General features: G+C 47.5%; 1 protein-coding gene across 1 annotated transcript in view; it reads left to right on the forward strand.

Moving 5' to 3' along the window:
* Positions 1-522: 522 nt before the first annotated feature.
* The window catches only part of LOC122426732 (histone-lysine N-methyltransferase PRDM9-like), a 31462-nt gene continuing 12556 nt past the window's right edge, over positions 523-19428 (forward strand). Inside the window, exons 1-12 of the mRNA XM_043445853.1 lie at positions 523-591; positions 999-1122; positions 1428-1535; positions 5839-5888; positions 7631-7775; positions 8604-8705; positions 8919-9190; positions 10113-10180; positions 11292-11485; positions 13164-13398; positions 16966-17144; positions 18898-18998. Of these exons, the coding sequence (XP_043301788.1) occupies positions 523-591; positions 999-1122; positions 1428-1535; positions 5839-5888; positions 7631-7775; positions 8604-8705; positions 8919-9190; positions 10113-10180; positions 11292-11485; positions 13164-13398; positions 16966-17144; positions 18898-18998 (1647 nt within the window). The remainder of the gene's footprint in view (positions 592-998; positions 1123-1427; positions 1536-5838; positions 5889-7630; positions 7776-8603; positions 8706-8918; positions 9191-10112; positions 10181-11291; positions 11486-13163; positions 13399-16965; positions 17145-18897; positions 18999-19428) is intronic.

Raw genomic sequence — 19428 nt, forward strand, 5'->3', positions numbered from 1 at the left:
TCCCCAGTCCCCTCTGTGTAAGGATCCCAATTCCTTCAGCCCGTGGGACCCAGATCTCCTCAAACCAAGTGACCTGTCCCTTAGATATAGAACCCACGTTATGCCCAGATTTCTCTGAGTCCCCAGGCAGAGATCCTCAAAACCCTTCTTGGAGAAATAGTCCCTCTCCTGCACTGGAACAGAGCCCTGATTTCAGCCTGACCCCAGGCCAGCAGTTACGGTTTTCCAGGTCTCCTCAGGAATCCCTCCGTCACCCACAGACATGTCCCTCCCAGTGCCTTTCCACAGAGGGGCTGAATTGTAGGGGATCCAAAGAAACCAAATCTAGTTCACATTAGGCTGGTCTGTCATAGCTAGTCAGGATCCCTCCATCCCACCAATACCCTCACCCTGACTTTCCCCTCACCTTCCTGCCCTAGACACTCCACCCAAGGAAGACAGACCAGGCTCTGGACAGTGGTCTGGGCTGTCTCAGCACCTTCTTCTTTCACAGGCACCTTGGCCTTGAGCACTCCAATGGCCATGAGGCCCAACAGGTCTCAAGAGGAAAGCACTGAGGGAGATGCCGGGAGAACAGAGCGGAAGCCCACGGTGAGAGGCGGAGGCGGCAAAGCTGGGCTCTAAGCCAGCTCTGTCGGAAGGACATGGCGCTGGTCCCTGAAGCACCACAGACTGCTTGCCTGGGCAGCTGAGTGAACTTCCCTGTGACTGTACACAGGATGGGAATGCCTGGTCCTGTCTGAGATGGTGGGGGGGAGTGGGACAAAACAGTACACTAGATTCATCAACTGCTCTGTGTCCAGGGAGAGTTACGAAAATGCTCAGTGTTTGTTCAGTTAAGCAGGACACAGTTGGGGAGGAAAGTCTTCATCCCTGTCTCACACAGACCATCCAGTAGTTTCAGGCTACTCCCTGCTCAAAAAGGTGGAGGAGAAGGCTCAGCTCTAAGGTCTAACTTAAATTAGTAAATCACTGATGAAATCTATTATTTTCCTTAGGCCAAAGATGCTTTCAAAGACATCTCCGTATACTTCTCCAAGGAAGAATGGGAAGAGATGGGAGAATGGGAAAAAATCCGATATAGGAATGTGAAAAGAAACTATGAAGCGCTGATTGCTATAGGTAACAGGAGGTGCTGGGTACCTGTGAGCCTGGGAAACATGAAACAGGTCTTCACCCTCAGTGTTCACTTGGCCCTCTCTTAGGTGGCTTCATCTGCTCACAGTTCCCTTTTGTGTGGAGACTAACCTGAAGGAAATGTTTACAGTTTTGTACCAAAGGGAGGTTGACCCTGCAGTGCAGAGCTCACCCCTTGCCCTGTTCTAGATTCCCCCAGCCCATCCTACTGATCCCCTGACTCTGTGGTCTTCGCATTGCTTCTGTGCTTTGTTCCTCCTTCTTAGGACAAATATTTTGCTTCTTTCCAGGTTTCAGAGCCACTCGACCAGCTTTCATGCATCACCGCAGGCAGCTCATCAAACCCCAGGTAGATGACACTGAGGATTCTGATGAAGAATGGACACCAAGGCAGCAAGGTGAGGGGCCAGGAGGGTTTGGAGGTGTCTTCCTGAAACCAGCCTGGGCTTAGGTCTCAACTACATCTCAGCCATGAGCAAAGAAAACATAACTTTCAGCATTCCTAAGTGGTTGTGGCCAAATATTGACATGAGCCTGAATGAAGATGAATGTATAGGTTTTCCAGTGTAATTCTCAAAAGTTTTATGGTTAAAATTTATCATTCTTTTTAAAAAGAATTATTTTTGCTAAACATTCTTAATGAAAGGCAATTAAAGAAACCTTAGACTATAAATTCACCAAAGAGATTTAATACTAATATCATAATAATTTGGTTATTGGATTAAATCTCTTAGAAGAGGAAATGATTAACATATTATGTCAAGATACATTATTTATGTATGTATATAAAACAATACCACATAATATTCTAACCCTAAGGTTAAACTAATTCTTTGTTTTGATTCTGGGAAAGAGTTTGAGAGAACTATTTATTCTCCCTGATCTTTCCCATATTTCACTAACCAGAGACAGCATCAGGTAAATAAAATGAAGTACACTCATTATAAAATAGAAGTGAGCAACTCACTTCCTCTTCTGCTGCTCAAACAGGTTAGAAGAGTTAATCTTCCTAGACTGGAGAAAACAATTTAGATAGTTCTATGATTCTCCACCTATGAATTTCTGTTCTCCCAGATTTTTTTAAATTATTTATTCAGTTTTGGCTGCACTGGGTCTTCGTGGCTGTGCACGGGCTTTCTCTGGTTGCAGTGAGTGGCTTCTCGTTGCAGAGCACATGCAGGCTCAGTAGTTTGTGACACACAGATTTAGTTGCCCCCCAAAAAGTGGAATCTTCCTGGACCAGCCATCGAACCTGTGTCCTCTGCATTGGCAGGCAGATTTTCATCCACTGTGCCACCAGGGAAGTCCTTCTATTCCCTTAGGTTATTAAAACTAGTGAAAGGGACATGAAAACCAAACATTTGGTTGTCTGCAAAGGTTTTGACATGAAGAGAGATTCTTTATAGGGAAAACATAGTCCACAGTTCACCATACCTCTGCACATCTTAACTTACCTTCTTAACAATTTCTGAGTGTATGGTACACTGTTGCTAACTATGTACACATTAGTGTTAGTGGCCATAGTGTTAATTGCTCAGTTGTGTCTGACTCTTTGTGTACCCACGGACTGTAACCCGCCAGGCTCCTCTGTCCATGGGATTCTCCAGGCAAGAATCCTGGAGTGGCTTGCCATTTCCTCCTCCAGGTGATCTTCCCAACCCAGAGATCAAACCTGCATCTGTTGCATCTCCTGCATTGCAGGCGGATTTTTTACCGCTGAGCCATTGGGGATATATATACACACTGCTGTACAACAAATCTGTAGAAATGTTCCATCTTGCATGACTGAAGCCCTAACCCACTGAACAACTATTCTCCAATCCTTCATCCTCATAGCCCTTGGCAACCATGATTATATTTTCTGTTTCCATGGATTTGATTAACTTAGATATCTCATAGAAGTGGAATCAGGCAATATTTGTCTTTTTTGATTGGTTCATTTCACTTGGCATAATATCATCAAGGCCCATCCATGATGTAGCATATGACAGAATTCTTTTTTAAGGCTTAAAAACATTCCATTCTGTCCATGTGTATATAACAGATATAAGATATATCTTATATATAATCTTTATCTGTTTACCTACCAATGAACATTTAGATTGCTTCCACATCTCACCAACTGGAAATAATGCTGCAATGACCATAGATGTGCACACTATTTATTCAAGATCTTGCTTTCAATTTTTTATGGAAATATACTCTTGAGTTGGATTGCTAGATCATACAGCAGTTCTAATTTTCTGAGGACACTCCATACTGTTTTCTATGAAGATTGCAACATTTTACATTTCCAACAATAGTGTATAAGGGTTCCAATTTCTCCACATCCTTAACAAACTTGCTATTGTCTTCTTATTCATATTGCCCATCACAGAAGGTATGAGATAATTTCCATTGTGCTTTTAATTTGCATTTCTCTATTGATTAGTAATATTGAGCATCTTTTCATATGTTTGTTGGCCATTTGTGTATCTTCTTTGGAGAAATGTCTATTCAATTCCTTCTCCCACTGTGTTAGTCAGCCCAGGCTGCCATAACAAAACAGACTGCTTGCCTTAAACCACAGAAATTTGTTTTCTTACAATTCTGGAGCATGGAAATTTTATATCAGGGTGCCATCATGGTCAATCAAGTTCTCTTCCTGGCTTATAGGTAGGCTTCATATTGGTGTATGCTTATTAACCCCTTATCAGATACATATTTTACAAACATTTTCTACCATCCTGTAGGTGGCCTTTTCACTCTGTTCACTGTGTCCTTTGCTGCACAGAGGTTTTAAGGTTAATGTAATCTCATTTGTCTATTTTTACTTTGTTACTAATACTTGTGCACTTGGTACCATATCTAAGAAATCATTGCTGATTCAGTGTCATGAAGCTTCACCCTTGTTTTCCTCTAAGAGTCTTATTGAGTCTTGCATTTAGGTCTTTAATCCATTCTGAGTTGATTTTTCTTCATGATGTAAGATCTTCATTATTTTGCATATGGATATTTTGTTTCCTCAGCACCACTTGTTATAGGGATTAAACTTTCCCTGTTGTCCTAACACCTTTGATGAAGATCATTAAACCATGTTTCCAAGAGTGTATTTCTGTTTATTTCTGGCTGTCTATTCTGTTCCATTGATTGACATGTCTGTCTTTATGCCCGCGGGCTTCCTCAGTGGCTCAGCAGGTGAAGAATCTGCCTTCAATGCAGGAAACACGGGAGATACGGGTTCAATTCTTAGGTTAAGAAGATCCTCTGGAGAAGGAAATGGCAACCCCCTCCAGTATTCTTGCCTGAGAAATCCCCTGGATAGATGAGCCTGGTGGGCTACAGTCCAAAAGGTCACAAAGAGTCAATACCACTGAGAGACTAAGCACATGCTTTATGCCAAAACTGCACTCTTTTGGTCACTGTACCTTTGAAATATGTTCTGAAATCAGAGGCCTCCAGCTTTGCTGTTCTTTCTAAGGTTGTTTTGCCTATTTGGGTTCTCTGAGATTCCAGATTAACTGTAGGATGGATTTTCTACACCAGAAAAAAATTCCATTGGGATTTTGATAAGAATTGCATTGAATCTTTAAATTGCTTTGGGTAGTATGAACAGCTTAATAATATTCAGTCTCCAAATCCACAAACATGAGCTGCCTTTCTATTTACTTATGTCAGATTCCTTTCAGCAATACTTTACAGTTTTCAATGTATAAGTCTTTCATCTCCTTAAGTTTACACCCAATTATTTCATTCTTTTTGATGCTATTATAAATGAGATTATTGGGACTTCTCTGGGGGTCCAGTGGCTAAGACTCCACACTCCCAATGCAGAGAACTTGGGTTCAGTCCCTGATCCCACATGCCGCAACAAAGACCCAGCACAAATAAATAAATAAAAGCAAATATATTTTTAAAATTTAAATTTAGCTCTTGACTATAGCTTTAAAAAAATAAAAAATAAATAGGATTATTTTCTTATTTTCCTTTTTGGAATGGTCATTGTTCATGCAGGGAAAGATATTTGAATGTTGATTTTGTACCGTGCAACTTTCTGTGCAGGTTTTTTTGTGTGTGTGGAATTTTAAAGATTTTTCTGTACATAAAATCATGTCCTCTGTGAACAGACATAATTTTGCTTCTTTCTTCCAAATGGAAGCCTTTTGTTTCCATTCCTAACCTAAAGCCCTGGCTAGGACTTCTAATATTATGGTTAATAGAAATGTTGAGAATGGGCATCCTTGCCTTGTTTTCTGGATCTTACGATGAATTTGTGGAGGAGAAAGTGGTCTCCCCGTCCTATTCCTCCGCCATCTTAGGACCGCCCCCTGTTTTCTGGATCTTAGAAGTTTTCAGGTTTTCACTGATGACTATGATGTTAGAGGTAGACTTTTCATATATGACCTTTATTATATTGCAGCCACTTCCTTCTATTTCTACTTTGTTGAATATTTTTGTCATGAAAGGCTAGTAAATTTATTAGATACTTTATGGACATCAGATGAGGCACAGATGAAGTTTCATTTTTTTTTTAATTTTAAGAAAATTATGTAATGCTCCCACTGGAAGCAAAAAGTTGATGATACAGAAATCATTTTTCATTTCTCCTTTGGTAATCCTTGTCCTTGTCACTCTCTGCCTCAGAATTATGTGTCCTTAATTAGAATGCCCAGAGTTTGGAAACATTTACCAACCAAAACACTGATTCTCATCATTTTTTAGGTAAACTTTCTTCGATGGCCTTCAGAGTAAAGCACAGTAAACACCAGAAGGTGAGTATTTCCCAAATCCTGTTGCCAAAATATCCTCCTCATGGATCCAGTCACAGGTGAGAATAGGAGAAAACACAGAGATCCTGGAGACGGCTGCCTTCCTGCCCTGAATCTTTAGCACACTGTCTGATATCATCACCATCTTTACAGTTAGTAAGAACAACAACAGTAGTAGGCAGTTCTGTTGTTACATTATTTTCATAATATTTCAGACTTTAAGCATTTTATGTGAATAAACTTACTTAAACCTTAAAACAATCCTACAGTACCTATAAGTAGGTATATAGCTATCACCATTATAGATCAAAAAAATGAGGTAAAAAATGTTTGATTATATGCCTGAGATCACAGCATCACTGGTAGTGCAATCTAATCCAAAGCATGTTCTCTAAACCCCTTACAAACTGATTAAAACTTCCATAGTTCTATGAAGTTTATTCACAAATCTTTATATCATTCATCTGAGAGATGTTTTCAACTTCAGTTCTTTTGTGCTGTGCTAGGGAGGGATATGCTAAGACATCTGACTAAGGGAAGCTTAAGGATATGTTGGGCAGTTTCTAGAGTGGACGGTCCAAGATAAAGAAGGCAACAGGATCCCTACCTCAGAACCTCCCACACCAATAAGAAGAAGCAACTTGCAGCCCTGACAAGCCTCAGGTTTATGACTGAAAAGCAACAAATAAGAAAATAACTGAAGGACTTCACATAGATTACCCACTTTTGAGTAGAAACTCATCATCTGGGCATCATTTCAAATGCTTATTCTTGCAGGAGGGAGTAACAAGTCCTTCTCCTGAGCTCTGATTAGGCAACTCTCCTGTTTGGAATCATTTACTTAGCCTACCCCTGTGTTGTGAGCTTTGAGAGCCTAGCCCATACCCGTTAATTCTCAGAAGTCCAGGCCCAGCTCAAAGCCCCTGAGGGCCCCCTGAATGTTTTATGAATGACTGTCTCCACATTTAAACATTCATCTAGAAGAAGGAAGGTCAAAGAATGCTGAGGATAGTATCTGTGAGCTAGACCTCAAATACAGAGGCAGTTGAAGGGATAAATTGATGGCAGGGATGTACGCTCACATTCATACTGTATTAAATAGCTCACACAATGATTTCTTGAAATGGTATTAAATTTCATGTCCACAGTAAAATTAAGAATTAGAATGTATACCAGTTTATGCATCAGGAAACTGAGGAGAATCAGCTAGTTGTACAGCCTTGTTCAAGCAGAATTGATGAGACCAGCTACTTTGATTCCAAACATTGTCTCTAGGACATGGTAACCTGCAACTTTCAGCTCATTTTCTTTATTGTCTAAATGTGTTTCTGCTGATCATCTTTTCTCTTCTCAATCTCACTGCTTTGTCACCTTATTTTCCGGTTGTGTTTTGTCCCCTCTGTAATTTTCCATACTTCCTAGTCCATCAAAGCTCCACTAATTAATAGAAAACCCCCATATTTCTCTATGAGCCCTTACCCTCTTCTTTCCCTGACCTCCAGCTATTCTCTCTGCCTTGTTCTCAATTTTATGCAGAAAGTTGAAGGGAAAGAACCTTAAGATATGAATTCTAGTTTTGATTCACTACCCACTTAGGTCCTTTTTTTCACTCCAGTGTTCAGACCCACCCTCCACCAGGTATGTCCAAGAACTGTCAAAGTATTAACTAAAGTCATGCATGTGAAAACACTTCATAAAGTCCTAAAGAACTAAAGAGATGCATGTTGTCTTTTACTCACATGAAGGGAATGTCCAGGGCATCATTAAGCAAGGAATCTAGTTTGAAGGAATTGCCAGGAGCAGCAAAATTGCTGAAGACAAGTGGCTCCAAGCAAGTGCCCCCTCCCAGAAAAGCAAGGACCCCTGGACAGCACCCCAGAGAAAAAGTCGGTAAGAGAAAATTTGGGGAGTTCCTCTAATTAGTTCCTCTAATCCCTGTAGAAAAACTAATAAGTATGGCCTGGGTGTGTGGCATGGACTTTGGGTAAGTGTGGGTTTAAGCTGGACTGGTCTGAGACATGAAGTTAGCACTGGGCCCTTGGGGAATCTTCTACATTTTCTGAGGTCCTGATTGCTATCTGTAAAGTGAAGATGAGGATACATAACTCATACAGTGCTTGAAAACCTTACATTAAATGCAAAAGTCTGACACCTACAAGTAGTTCAATAAATCCAGCTGTGAAGATAGGGACCATGCTTTGTTAGTGTTTATGCCCAGACCTCTGCTCAATGCCTTACCTGTCATGTGCCCTTAACACATATTTTCTGAGTAGATGTGTCAGTGAACTATTTCCTGAATAAGAAGGTTGGGAAGTTAAACTTACCAACAGGAAGTGCCCAGTTTATCACTAAACTGGGCATCTGTGGTCAGGGTGGAGCCTCAGTCTCCTGAACCAGTAGTTAAAGGGAGAAGAAACAAAGTATAGAGAAGGGACTTCCTGGGGGTTAAGTGGTTAAGATTCCACGCTTCCACTGCAAGAGGTGTGGTTTCCATTCCTGGTCAGGGAACTAAGATCCCTTGGCCACATAAGTGGCCAAGAAATAAATAATGTAACATTAAAACATAAAATTACAAAAGTAAAAGTTTGAAAAATACATGTAAGCAAGTTTTAACAAAGTGTATAGATGGACAGGTAGGAGATCTCACACTTTCCGATAAAACAGGGACTAACTCCCCAGACCCCACCAGCCTTGCTTAGCTTCTGTTCTCCATCTTAGAACTCAGAAGAAAGGAGACTGGAGTGAAGAGGTACAGTCTACGAGAAAGAAAGGGCCACGTGTACCAAGAGGTCAGCGAGCCCCAGGATGACGACTACCTCTGTGAGTGACCCCGCTGGCCCACTCACGGAGAAGCGGCTACGAGGCCTTGGTCCACTAACCTCACCTCACCATTTGGTCCCCCAGTCATCCCCTTCCTCTATGACTTGGGGTGCAGGATCGAGGCCAAATGCCATGAGTGCCCTAGTTCTTTCTGAAGGTCTTTACGACCAACAATGTCACTATACCTCCCCTCTTCCCTGTTCTCACCTCCAGATTGTGAGGAGTGTCAGAACTTCTTCATCGACAGCTGTGCTGCCCATGGGCCCCCAACGTTTGTAAAGGACTGTGCAGTGGAAAAGGGGCATGCCAACCGCTCAGCCCTCACTCTGCCCCCTGGGTTAAGCATCAGACTGTCAGGCATCCCTGACGCTGGGCTTGGAGTGTGGAACGAGGTGTCCGATCTGCCGCGGGGCCTGCACTTTGGCCCCTATGAGGGCCAGATCACAGACGATGAAGAGGCCGCCAACAATGGGTACTCCTGGCTGGTGAGAAGCACCCCTGTTTCCCTGTCCTCTGGCCTCTAATCACTAGTGTGTGCTGGGGGGTACTTCATGTCTACATGCGAGGACGCAGATGGTGATAACACAGTTGGCAATGGCACAGTCAGCCCTGTGTACTGTGTCTGCTGGTGTGAACACAGGACTTCCATCTAAAGGTCAGAGGAGAGGTGGGACCCAGTGTACAGACACACAGGACCTCTATCCAAAGGTCAGAGGAGAGGTGGGAACACAGTGTACAGACACACAGGACCTCTATCTAAAGGTCAGAGGAGAGGTGGGACCACAGTGTACAGACACACAGGACCTCTATCTAAAGGTCAGAGGAGAGGTGGGACTACAGTGTACAGACACACAGGACTTCTATCCAAAGGTCAGAGGAGAGGTGGGAACACAGTGTACAGACACACAGGACCTCTATCTAAAGGTCAGAGGAGAGGTGGGACCACAGTGTACAGACACAGAGGACTTCTATCCAAAGGTCAGAGGAGAGGTGGGAACACAGTGTACAGACACACAGGACCTCTATCTAAAGGTCAGAGGAGAGGTGGGAACACAGTGTACAGACACACAGGACCTCTATCTAAAGGTCAGAGGAGAGGTGGGAACACAGTGTACAGACACGGAGGACTCCTATCCAAAGGTCAGAGGAGAGGTGGGAGCACAGTAGTACAGGCACACAGAAGTGACTCCTCCCTTGTGGAACCCTTGCCTTCAATGAACTAAGAGACTCAGACTTGGAATGATGAGTAAGGAGCTTACCGTGTGGTCTGACTGGCAGTTGAATCCATGCAGGCTGAAGAGCACCAATGACTGCAGAGGGAAATAGCTCTTCTATTGCTTCCTACCAAAAAAAAAAAGAGAGAGAGAGAGAGAGAGGAAAGCTTGTAACTCTTTTTCTGACACTCAGATCACCAAAGGGAGAAACTGCTACGAGTATGTGGATGGAAAGGACACGTCTTGGGCCAACTGGATGAGGTGAGTGCAGTGAGTCTGCAGTGTGTAGACATGATACTCCCTCAATCCCATACCCCTTTCCTTCTCAACCCAGGTCCCTCAATAGCTTTCACATCTTCTTTCCTCTTTTCCCTCCATATCATGCTCTTTCATTTCAAAAGACATTAGAAAGAAGGAAATAAAAATATAGCATGTGCCGTTAAGATACAAGTCTATGTGCTGAACAAAACTGGGGGATTTGAAAACAACTTGAGGAGTCTAGATTCACCAGGGACACTTTAACTCACTTAATTGACACTTACCAAGCACTTTACATTTCAGTTTAGACAGTGAACTTTGTTACTGAAGCAGTAACTGTTACTGAAGCAGATCACACAACCCATGTCCTTTTGGAGAACATACTGCAAGCAGACTTTAGCCAATTGATTTTAGGAACAGTAACCTTAATTTTTCTACCTTTGAGTAACTGCGCCAGGGTAACCTAACACAGGAGACCTTGGCTCTATGTGGGCAACAACCTCCTCAGGCTTGGTTCCAGTGAGAAGTGGGCCCTGAGGCCTCGGAAGGAATGGGGGGCAGGATGGTCTTGAGCAGGGCTGTTCTCTGAGGGCCTCTCCTTTCATCAGGGCAGGCAGACAGTGAATAAACTATTACTGTTCCCTGTCTCAGAGCTCTCTCCAAGTTTCTGTCAGAGGGGGTGGGCAAGTGAATATGACCCTGGATACACATGGGGAGATTGGAGGAAAACCTCGGGAGAAAAGGCAGGCTGGGGTGAGTGCTGAGGGCTGCGTGCTAGCCAAGGAGCACCAAGTCCTGTGGATGAAAAAGAACTTAATTCAGAGTTTAGAGGAGCTGGAGGTCACCAGCCTCACGGACAGTCCAGGTGGAAATGCGTCTGGAACTGAGCTCTGGAAAATGGCTAATTAGATAAGGAGAGAAAAGCATTCCAGCCAGGACAAGGACCAGAAACAGGATCTGGAAATGGGAATTCGCATGGTCTGGTCGAAGGTGTGAACAGAAGGTCCCCATGAGGGGCAGCCTCAGAGGTGGAAGACAAGGAGCTGGGCATGGTTTGAGAGTGGAGGGCACTCATCACCTGAGGTTTCTTTCCCTTTTCTGGCCTCGACCCCAGGTATGTAAACTGTGCCCGGGACGATGAGGAGCAGAACCTGGTGGCCGTCCAGTATCACGGGCAGATCTTCTACCGAACCTGCCAGGTGGTCAGGCCGGGCTGTGAGCTGCTGGTCTGGTATGGGGACGAGTATGGCCAGGACCTTGGCATCAAGCAGGACAGCAGGGGGAAGAGCGAGCTGCCGGCTGGGATAGGTGAGTGCCACCCATCTTCCAGTGCCCCACTCCATCCTGGGTGGCCTCCCTGGGCCAATTCTGAAGCAGAGTACAATCCAGTCCAAAGTCAGTCGAGTCGCAATTAATATGCCTCAGAATTTGATTCTTTTCATATGATTATTAGGAAAATTTTTTATATTAAAAATGTTAGTTCTAATTTTTAATATTTCATGCAAAAAATATGTAACATCACCTTCTGCTGAAAGGCTTAGAAGCAAAAAGCAAGTTTTCTAGCACCTACCAGCTCTCTGCCCTTTACCTGTTTCTTCCTCATTTCCTCCCATTTCTAAACGACACATGTACAGTGATGTGCATTCAGTTACTGTTCCAGTTTGTTGTCATGTGAGTTCATACTCTGTGCCAGACGGGGCTCCACGCACCGAAACAGACAGGACCACTGCCCTGGGGCAGCATGGGCTTCATACCAGACAGGGGCTGGTGCTCTGAGGAAAACCAGCGCAGGGAACGTGCCTCAGGTCAGCGTGAGCAGAGGGTGGGGTGTGCTGCAGGACGGTGCGGCAGGGTCTGTGCAGAGATAACACCTGCGGGGAAGGATTCCAGGCAGGGCAGCAGCCAGTGCCACAGCCCCAGGGCCGGGAAGAGAGGCCATGCCAGGGGTCGCGGGAGGAAGCACAGAGGGAGAGGAAGGAGGTTGGACGGGACACGGAAGCCTCAGGGCCTGTGTCCACGTGCAGGCCCCAGGGGTCCTCCTGGGTGACACAGAACAACCGCGAGGCTTTCAGCTGCTAGCAGCATGTTCTCTGTGCTAAGACGATGCTTTGGTTCACTTTTGGGAAGAGACAGCAGCGGGGAGTCCCTTCAGAGGTCAATTCATTGCCAGACATGAGGGGAGAGTGGGCTGGCTGAAGATGCTTGGGAGTGAGGGTGTGAAGAGTCTGGCTGGAGATATATTTTTAAACAGGACTTCCTAGTACATGTTAAATGGACTTAGAGTGAATGAAATAAATGAGGTATGAATACTGGTGAGGCTTAAGAAAGGACATGCCTTTATTTTATGATTTATGGAAAACTGAGAGAGGAGAAATTTGTGAACCAATTGGGGCAGCAGGAGCCAGAGACCTGTAGTCAGTGGGACCTGGGCTGCTCAGTCTCACCCAGTCTGAAGCCCACTTCCTGCAGTGATCAGGCCAAAGACTGCTCTTTGAACAAGGAGCCTCAAATTCAGCTTTACTCACACCTGCTCTAACCACCCCCTGTGCTGCCTCATATGCAGAGAGCTCTGGGCCAGGCGCCCCTAACTTAATAGACCCTTTCCCCTCACAGGGAGCCTCTCAGGAGATTCCACCTAAGTCATCAACTCTTATCTCTCAGTAGGGTAAATACCTGTGGCTACTGTGACATGACTTTTCAGACACTTACACACAGGGAAAGGTCCCTGCAGATCCACCTCTATCAGGAGAGATGCTGCCTCTGATGCTGCTGGAAGATCCCTATCTGGGTGATATGTAGAAAAGGCCCTTGACACAAACTTCCTGGATTTCTGTAGATGTAGAGAATAAGAATGGAATGGAAAAGTGGACTGTAATACAGACACACTTAATGGGAGACAAATCGTGCACTGTCAACACTTAGATGATTAGTGGGGCAGGCCTGACCATGGCAAACCAGCTACCTGACCAAGAGCTTCCTCTTTCAGCAGAACCAAAGCCCAAGATCCACCCATGTGCCTCCTGCTCTCTGGCCATCTCCAGTCAGAAATTCCTCAGCCAACACATCCAACGCAATCACCCCTCTCAGACCCTCCTGAGACCATCTGAAAGAGACCTCCTCCAACCAGAGGATCCCTGCCCAGGCAATCAAAATCAGCAGCAGCAATATTCAGATCCACACAGCCCAAGTGACAAACCTGAGGTTTGGGAGGCCAAGGACAGGCCCCAACCTTTGCTGAAAACCATAAGGCTGAAGAGGATTTCAAGGGCCTCTTCCTACTCACCCAGAGGACAAATGGGGGGTTCTGGGGTGCATGAGAGAATGACAGAAGAGCCTAGCACAAGCCAGAAACTGAATCCAGAGGACACAGGCAAATTACTCATGGGGGCAGGGGTCTCAGGGATTATAAAAGTTAAGTACAGAGAGTGTGGGCAAGGCTCCAAGGACAGGTCAAGTCTCATCACACACGAGAGGACACACACAGGGGAGAAGCCCTATGTTTGCAGGGAGTGTGGGCGAAGCTTCCATCACAGGTCAAATTTCATCAGACACCAGAGGACACACACAGGGGAGAAGCCCTGTGTTTGCGGGGAGTGTGGGCGAAGCTTCCGTCGGAAGTCCCATCTCATCAGACACCAGAGGACACACACAGGGGAGAAGCCCTATGTTTGCAGGGAGTGTGGGCGAAGCTTCAGTCAGAAGTCAGTCCTCATCACACACCAGAGGACACACACAGGGGAGAAGCCCTATGTTTGTGGGGAGTGTGGGCGAAGCTTCAGTAAGAACTTCAATCTCATCACACACCAGAGGACACACACAGGGGAGAAGCCCTATGTTTGCAGGGAGTGTGGGCGAAGCTTTATTCAGAAGTCAGATTTCATCAGACACCAGAGGACACACACAGGGGAGAAGCCCTATGTTTGCAGGGAGTGTGGGCGATGCTTCAGTTGGAAGTCCCTCCTCATCACACACCAGAGGACACACACAGGGGAAAAGCCCTATGTTTGTGGGGAGTGTGGGCAAAGCTTCAGTCAGAAGACCCATCTCGTCACACACCAGAGGACACACACAGGGGAGAAGCCCTATGTTTGTGGGGAGTGTGGGCGAAGCTTCAGTAAGAACTTCAATCTCCTCACACACAAGAGGACACACACAGGGGAGAAGCCCTATGTTTGCGGGGAGTGTGGGCAAAGCTTCAGTCAGAAATCAAGTGTCACCAGACACCAGAGGACACACACAGGGGAGTAGCCCTATGTTTGCAGGGAGTGTGAGTGAGTCATGACCAACAAACCACATCTTAGCCACAGGAGGATTAGTGCAGTCACCCCATGCCTCAGCTCTAAGGGGGCCTCAGAGGAGGTCTATGACCCGTTACTGTCCTGAAGAGTATGAGAAAAGACTTCCCAGGTAGTCCAGTGGCCAAGACTCCAATGCAGAGACCCATGTTCAATACCTGATTGGGGAACTAGCTCCCACATGCTGCAACTAAGACACAGCACAGCTGAATAGATGAATATATAATAAATATTTTTAAAAAAGAGTGTGGTAAGCACAGAATTACTTGTTAAATAGACCTTCCACTTTCATGAGAGGAGGTAGATAAACAGCAGAGGGTTTCTTAAGTGTTCTGGAGATGTTCATGCCAATTGCCTTCATGGTTTTTTGTACTCCTCTTCTAATAAATTTTGTCTCCAAACAAATCTGAAGCCCAGACTATGTACTCGTTCCCCCCTTATTACTGATAGCAGTGGGGTCCAGTGGTAGCTAAACCCCTCAGAAGGCATCATTCTGGAGCCAAATCTGTTAGGTCACTGGACAGTCAGTTCCTGGGTCCAGGGAGAGGAATCTAGAGTTTGAGACAGACTCACCAGGAAAGGGATTCCCCGGCCTCCTGGGAAGTGGGGCCTCTCCTCCTTATAGATCTCGACTCTCCTTTGGCCTCTCCTGGTTGCCCTCTGGTTTCCTCTGACTTCTGTAGCTGCAAAGGTGAAGGCCACGTGCGCATGTGTGTGTGTGTGTGTGTGTGCGCGCACGCACGCACGCCTGGCTCAGCATGGGCCGTCTGGTCTCTGCCACTCCCTCAGGGTCATCACAGCATCTGGACTCCAGATTCGACCACAGGGTTCCAGTTCTCAGCCCTGCCCCCAGCAGCTGTGTGAGCTGGGTCAAGATGCTCAACCTCTCTGTGTCTCTATTCTCATCTGTGATATGGGGTGGGAGCACCAGCATTTTGGTCTTTTCATAAGCACAGGCAGAATCTGGCAGAGGCTGGCTGAGAATGCAAGCCCCGCCTTTGCTGTTCTTTGTGGGTTTTTTTTTTTTTTTTTAATCTCTCGTTGTTTCTTAATGGAAGGATAATTGCTTTACAGAATTTTGTTTTCTGCTTGTCCTTCAGCCCCCACACCTTCCAGGTCTTCAGAGCTAGATGAGGAAGGGGCCGTTTAGGCACTAGGATGCCCTGATGAGGGGGTGTGAGGTCAGGGGTGCTAACGGAGGGTGACCTCCCTTCCTACCACTGCCATTTCTGCTGAGCTGGGCAGCCCCAGAGCCCCTCCACAGACCAGCAGTGCCGACAGTCGTCCGCCCTGCCGAGAACAGAGCCTGGAGCCGCATGTGCAGGAAATCCCTGTCCGGCCCCCATCCCACCCCCACACGGAGGGTCCTTGAAGCCCACACCGTGGCTTCTCTATGCATGGGCCTCGTACCTGTGCCCGTGTGCTCTGGTCAATGCTGTCACATCCTTAAAATTCTTAACCATGGAATAGTTCATCTTACACTTCCCTTTCATGAGTGAAGTCTGATGGGCCCCGGGGTGCACTGTGAGCAGAGCAGATGCACACACAGCATGGGTCCCGGGGTGACCAGGCTGCACATGGGGACAAGGTGGAGACAAAGGCCTCCGCGGGTGAGTGAGGGTGGTGACCGCCCCAGGAAGCCACGCTTGCTTAGACCCAGAACTGAGCTTCGACACAGAGTGGAGGCAGTGGGGTTCTTAAGGTCGACCACACCCTCCCCTCTGTGAATGACCTCTACCCTGGCCTGATCCTTCCAGAATGGGCTCAGGAGGCTGAAGTCCGTCCGGCCACCAGAAGACACCAAGGGGAGAGTGGGCCACGGGGCGGGGGGCGGAGGGTGCGAAGTCCAGGACTCGGGGAAATGGCTCTCAGTTCCCTCCATGTGCCAGGCTTGTGAAGCATCTCTACATGAACCGTGTCAGTAATAACCATGCACTATTATTTTCCCGTTTCTCTCATGCTTTCTTCAAGAACACGTTTCCCCTACAGGAAGGGAAGCCACGTAAACTCCCCATCTTCTGTGGCTTGTGGACGGGACCACGGAAGGGAGAGTTAGGGGTGGTGCAGGCAGAGGGGCTTCAACTGAAAAACGGTGGGGCCCCAGAAACTTGCAGGGGCTTCTCACCTGCACCTCCCACCAGAGCTGGGCCTGGAATCCCCTGGAAGCCTGAACAGGTCAAAGCTTCTCCTTCCCCTCCCCTCCCCTCAAAAAGCTGGCTCCTGGGCCAGCCCACAACACCCCCAAATCCCCCATCACCCACAGCCCCGCACAGGCCCTCCCTCACAGAAGTGGGATGACCTGGATGGTGGCACGGATGGTGTGTGACCCCAGAGCTGCGGGTCTCAACTGACCTTGAACAAGGGGGCTGGTGCTTTACACAGCCTCCCAGCCCAGGGAGGTGCCAGCAGCCACAAGCCATGATCTGAAGCAGAGCTGGGGGATGGGGAGTGGGGATGTGAGCTGTATGAGGTCCCATCCTGTCCCTACGACAGCGGCCAGGCCTCACCTGACACCATGACTGCCCTGCACGGGCACAAAGGACACCAGCAGTCACGGGACGGACAGCCAGCTGCCTCTGCCGCACGCTCCACCCTGACCACGGCGGCCCCACGGCTGTACCAGCCCCGCCTGTGCACGGCTCTGCTTGGCTGTTGGGGCTCAGGGACCCTGGGTGAGTCGGTGAGGGCAGAGCTCCAGAGGCCAAGCCTGTCTTCAGCCGCCAGACCTGCCCTGGTCGCCAGACTCATGAGCCCAACTGGTGTCTGAGGCCTTTGGGAGAATGACACCACAGACACTGACCTCAGAGCTCAGACTCCTGAAAACTTACTAAACAAGTTGTTTTTAGTCTTTTTTTAAAGTAGGAGGTTGACAGGAAGCAGGGAGGGGAATGACTTCCTCAGTGGTGCTGGGTTTAAGAATCCACCTGCCAATGCAGGAGACACGGGTTCAATCCCTGATCTGGGAAGACCCCACGTGCCATGGAGCAACTTAAGTCCGTGCACAACTACTGCAGCCCAAGAGCCTAGAGCCCGTGCTTCCCAACCAGAGCAGCCACCACAGGGAGAAGTTCAGCACAGAAACGAGAGAGCAGCCCCCACGCCCGACAGCCAGAGAAAAGCCTGCACAGCAGCGAAGACCCAGCACAGCCAAAAGTAAATAAATAATCTTTTTTTAAGTAGGAGGTTGCAGCATTCCCTGCTGGTCCAGAAGCTAAGACTCTGAGCTCCCAACACAGGGGCCAGGTTCAATCCCTTGTCAGGGCACTAGATCCCACATGCCGCAACTGAAGACCCTGCATGCCACAACTAAGACCCAGTGCAGCCGATTAAATGAACATTTAAAAGTAGGAGGTTCATCTGTCACCAAGAGAAAACTGTAACATTTTAGCAAAAGAAAAAAAAAAGATCTTATTTTGTAAGTTCTCGTGGTTGATTGCAAAAATTTTCTCATAATATGCAGCTGTTTAAAACAAAAGAAATTTAGAAAATACAGAAATTAAAGTGAAAGTGAAGCTGCTCAGTTGTGTCTGACTCTTAGCAACCCCATGGACTGCAGCCTACCAGGCTCCTCCCATGGGATTTTCCAGGCAAGAGTACTGGAGTGGGTTGCCATTGCCTTCTCCAGAACTAAAACCAACCCATAAATGTGTGGGGAACACCAATTAGTGCAGCATCTGGCCACCACACACGGGAACACAAGTGCATCTTTTTCTCCTACAAAAGCTTTCAGCCTCCACCCCGCTTCCCACCAGCCTCTGCTCTGCTCATCCAGAAGACTGTGCTTTGGCCTCATGGCTGGGGGGTTTCTCTTGAACTCAGGGAGGTGGAGGAGCAGGGTTGTGTGGTTGGGGGCACCGTCTGGCCTGCAGTGAGGATAGAAGCACGAGTGCTCCGCCTCTGGGTCCAGTAACTCCAGGGGCCTCAGGGGAGCCGCCCGGGAAAAAGCCTCTCAAACACGTTCCCTGCAGCCTCCACAGTTACAGCACGCCCCATGTCTCAGGGTTCAGCTGTGAGTTAACAAATCCTCTCTTGTTGGACAGAAAGGTGTTTCCACAGAGAATCTGCCCAGATCTTGGCCTCAGTTGGTCCCCTTGTTGAACGTGAAAAGTTTTTCCACAGAGGATCTCTCTGCATCTCAGCCTCTGTTGGTACAGATTGAACAGGCAGTATGTTCAGGGCTCAGGGAAGTTAGTCCTCAAGCTCCCTGGGTTTAGGGCTACAGCGCCTCCTCTCCTCCACCCCTTCCATGGTCATGGAGCCTTCTCTTCCAGAGGAAGGTGTCTGGCAACATCAGCCACAAAGACACTAAAAAGGAGAAAGGCCATGGCAGGTGGGGCTGGGTGTTCTTGGGGGAGCAGAGGGGCCTTGGACTGCATGCTGGACCCCTGCCCCACCGGCTTCTCCTCCTTCTCACTGGGCATGCAGCTTTCACCTCCTGGGTGCCTGCCAGCAAGGGGGTCCCAAGACACCAACTGGGGTTGGCGAAGGGCGAGCTGGATGCCAGGGAACCCGAGACCCTGCAGCAGGTCAGTGCACTGTGGACGAGGACCGGCCTCACTGAACGGTTAGGCCCTGTGCATTCAGGACAACCTCTCTGGACCCCAGGTGGAGGTGCTGCTGCCCCCAGTGCCCACCTGGGTCTCAGGAGGTGGAAGAGAGACCAGGTTGTCCTTTCCACCTCCTGCCCAGAGAATGACAAAGGCCAGGTCCCAAAAGTCAGAGCAGAGTGGGCAGAGTGAGTCTTGGGCCTCACAGGGTCCCTGTGAAGAGGGGTTCACTGCTGCCTGGATCCCTCTTGGCTGGTTCTCCTGTGTTGTCTTCACATCAGATCACAAGGACGAGGCAGTCCAGGTGCCCACAACATCACTCGCCCAGGTGCCGACAACCCTCCTTATTTATTATGGGCAGGGAGACAGGGTGGCTGGTGTGATGCTCCCCTGGACCAGAGAAGAGACC

Source organism: Cervus canadensis, chromosome 24, assembly GCF_019320065.1.
Source record: "Cervus canadensis isolate Bull #8, Minnesota chromosome 24, ASM1932006v1, whole genome shotgun sequence".
Taxonomy (NCBI): Eukaryota; Metazoa; Chordata; class Mammalia; order Artiodactyla; family Cervidae; genus Cervus; species Cervus canadensis.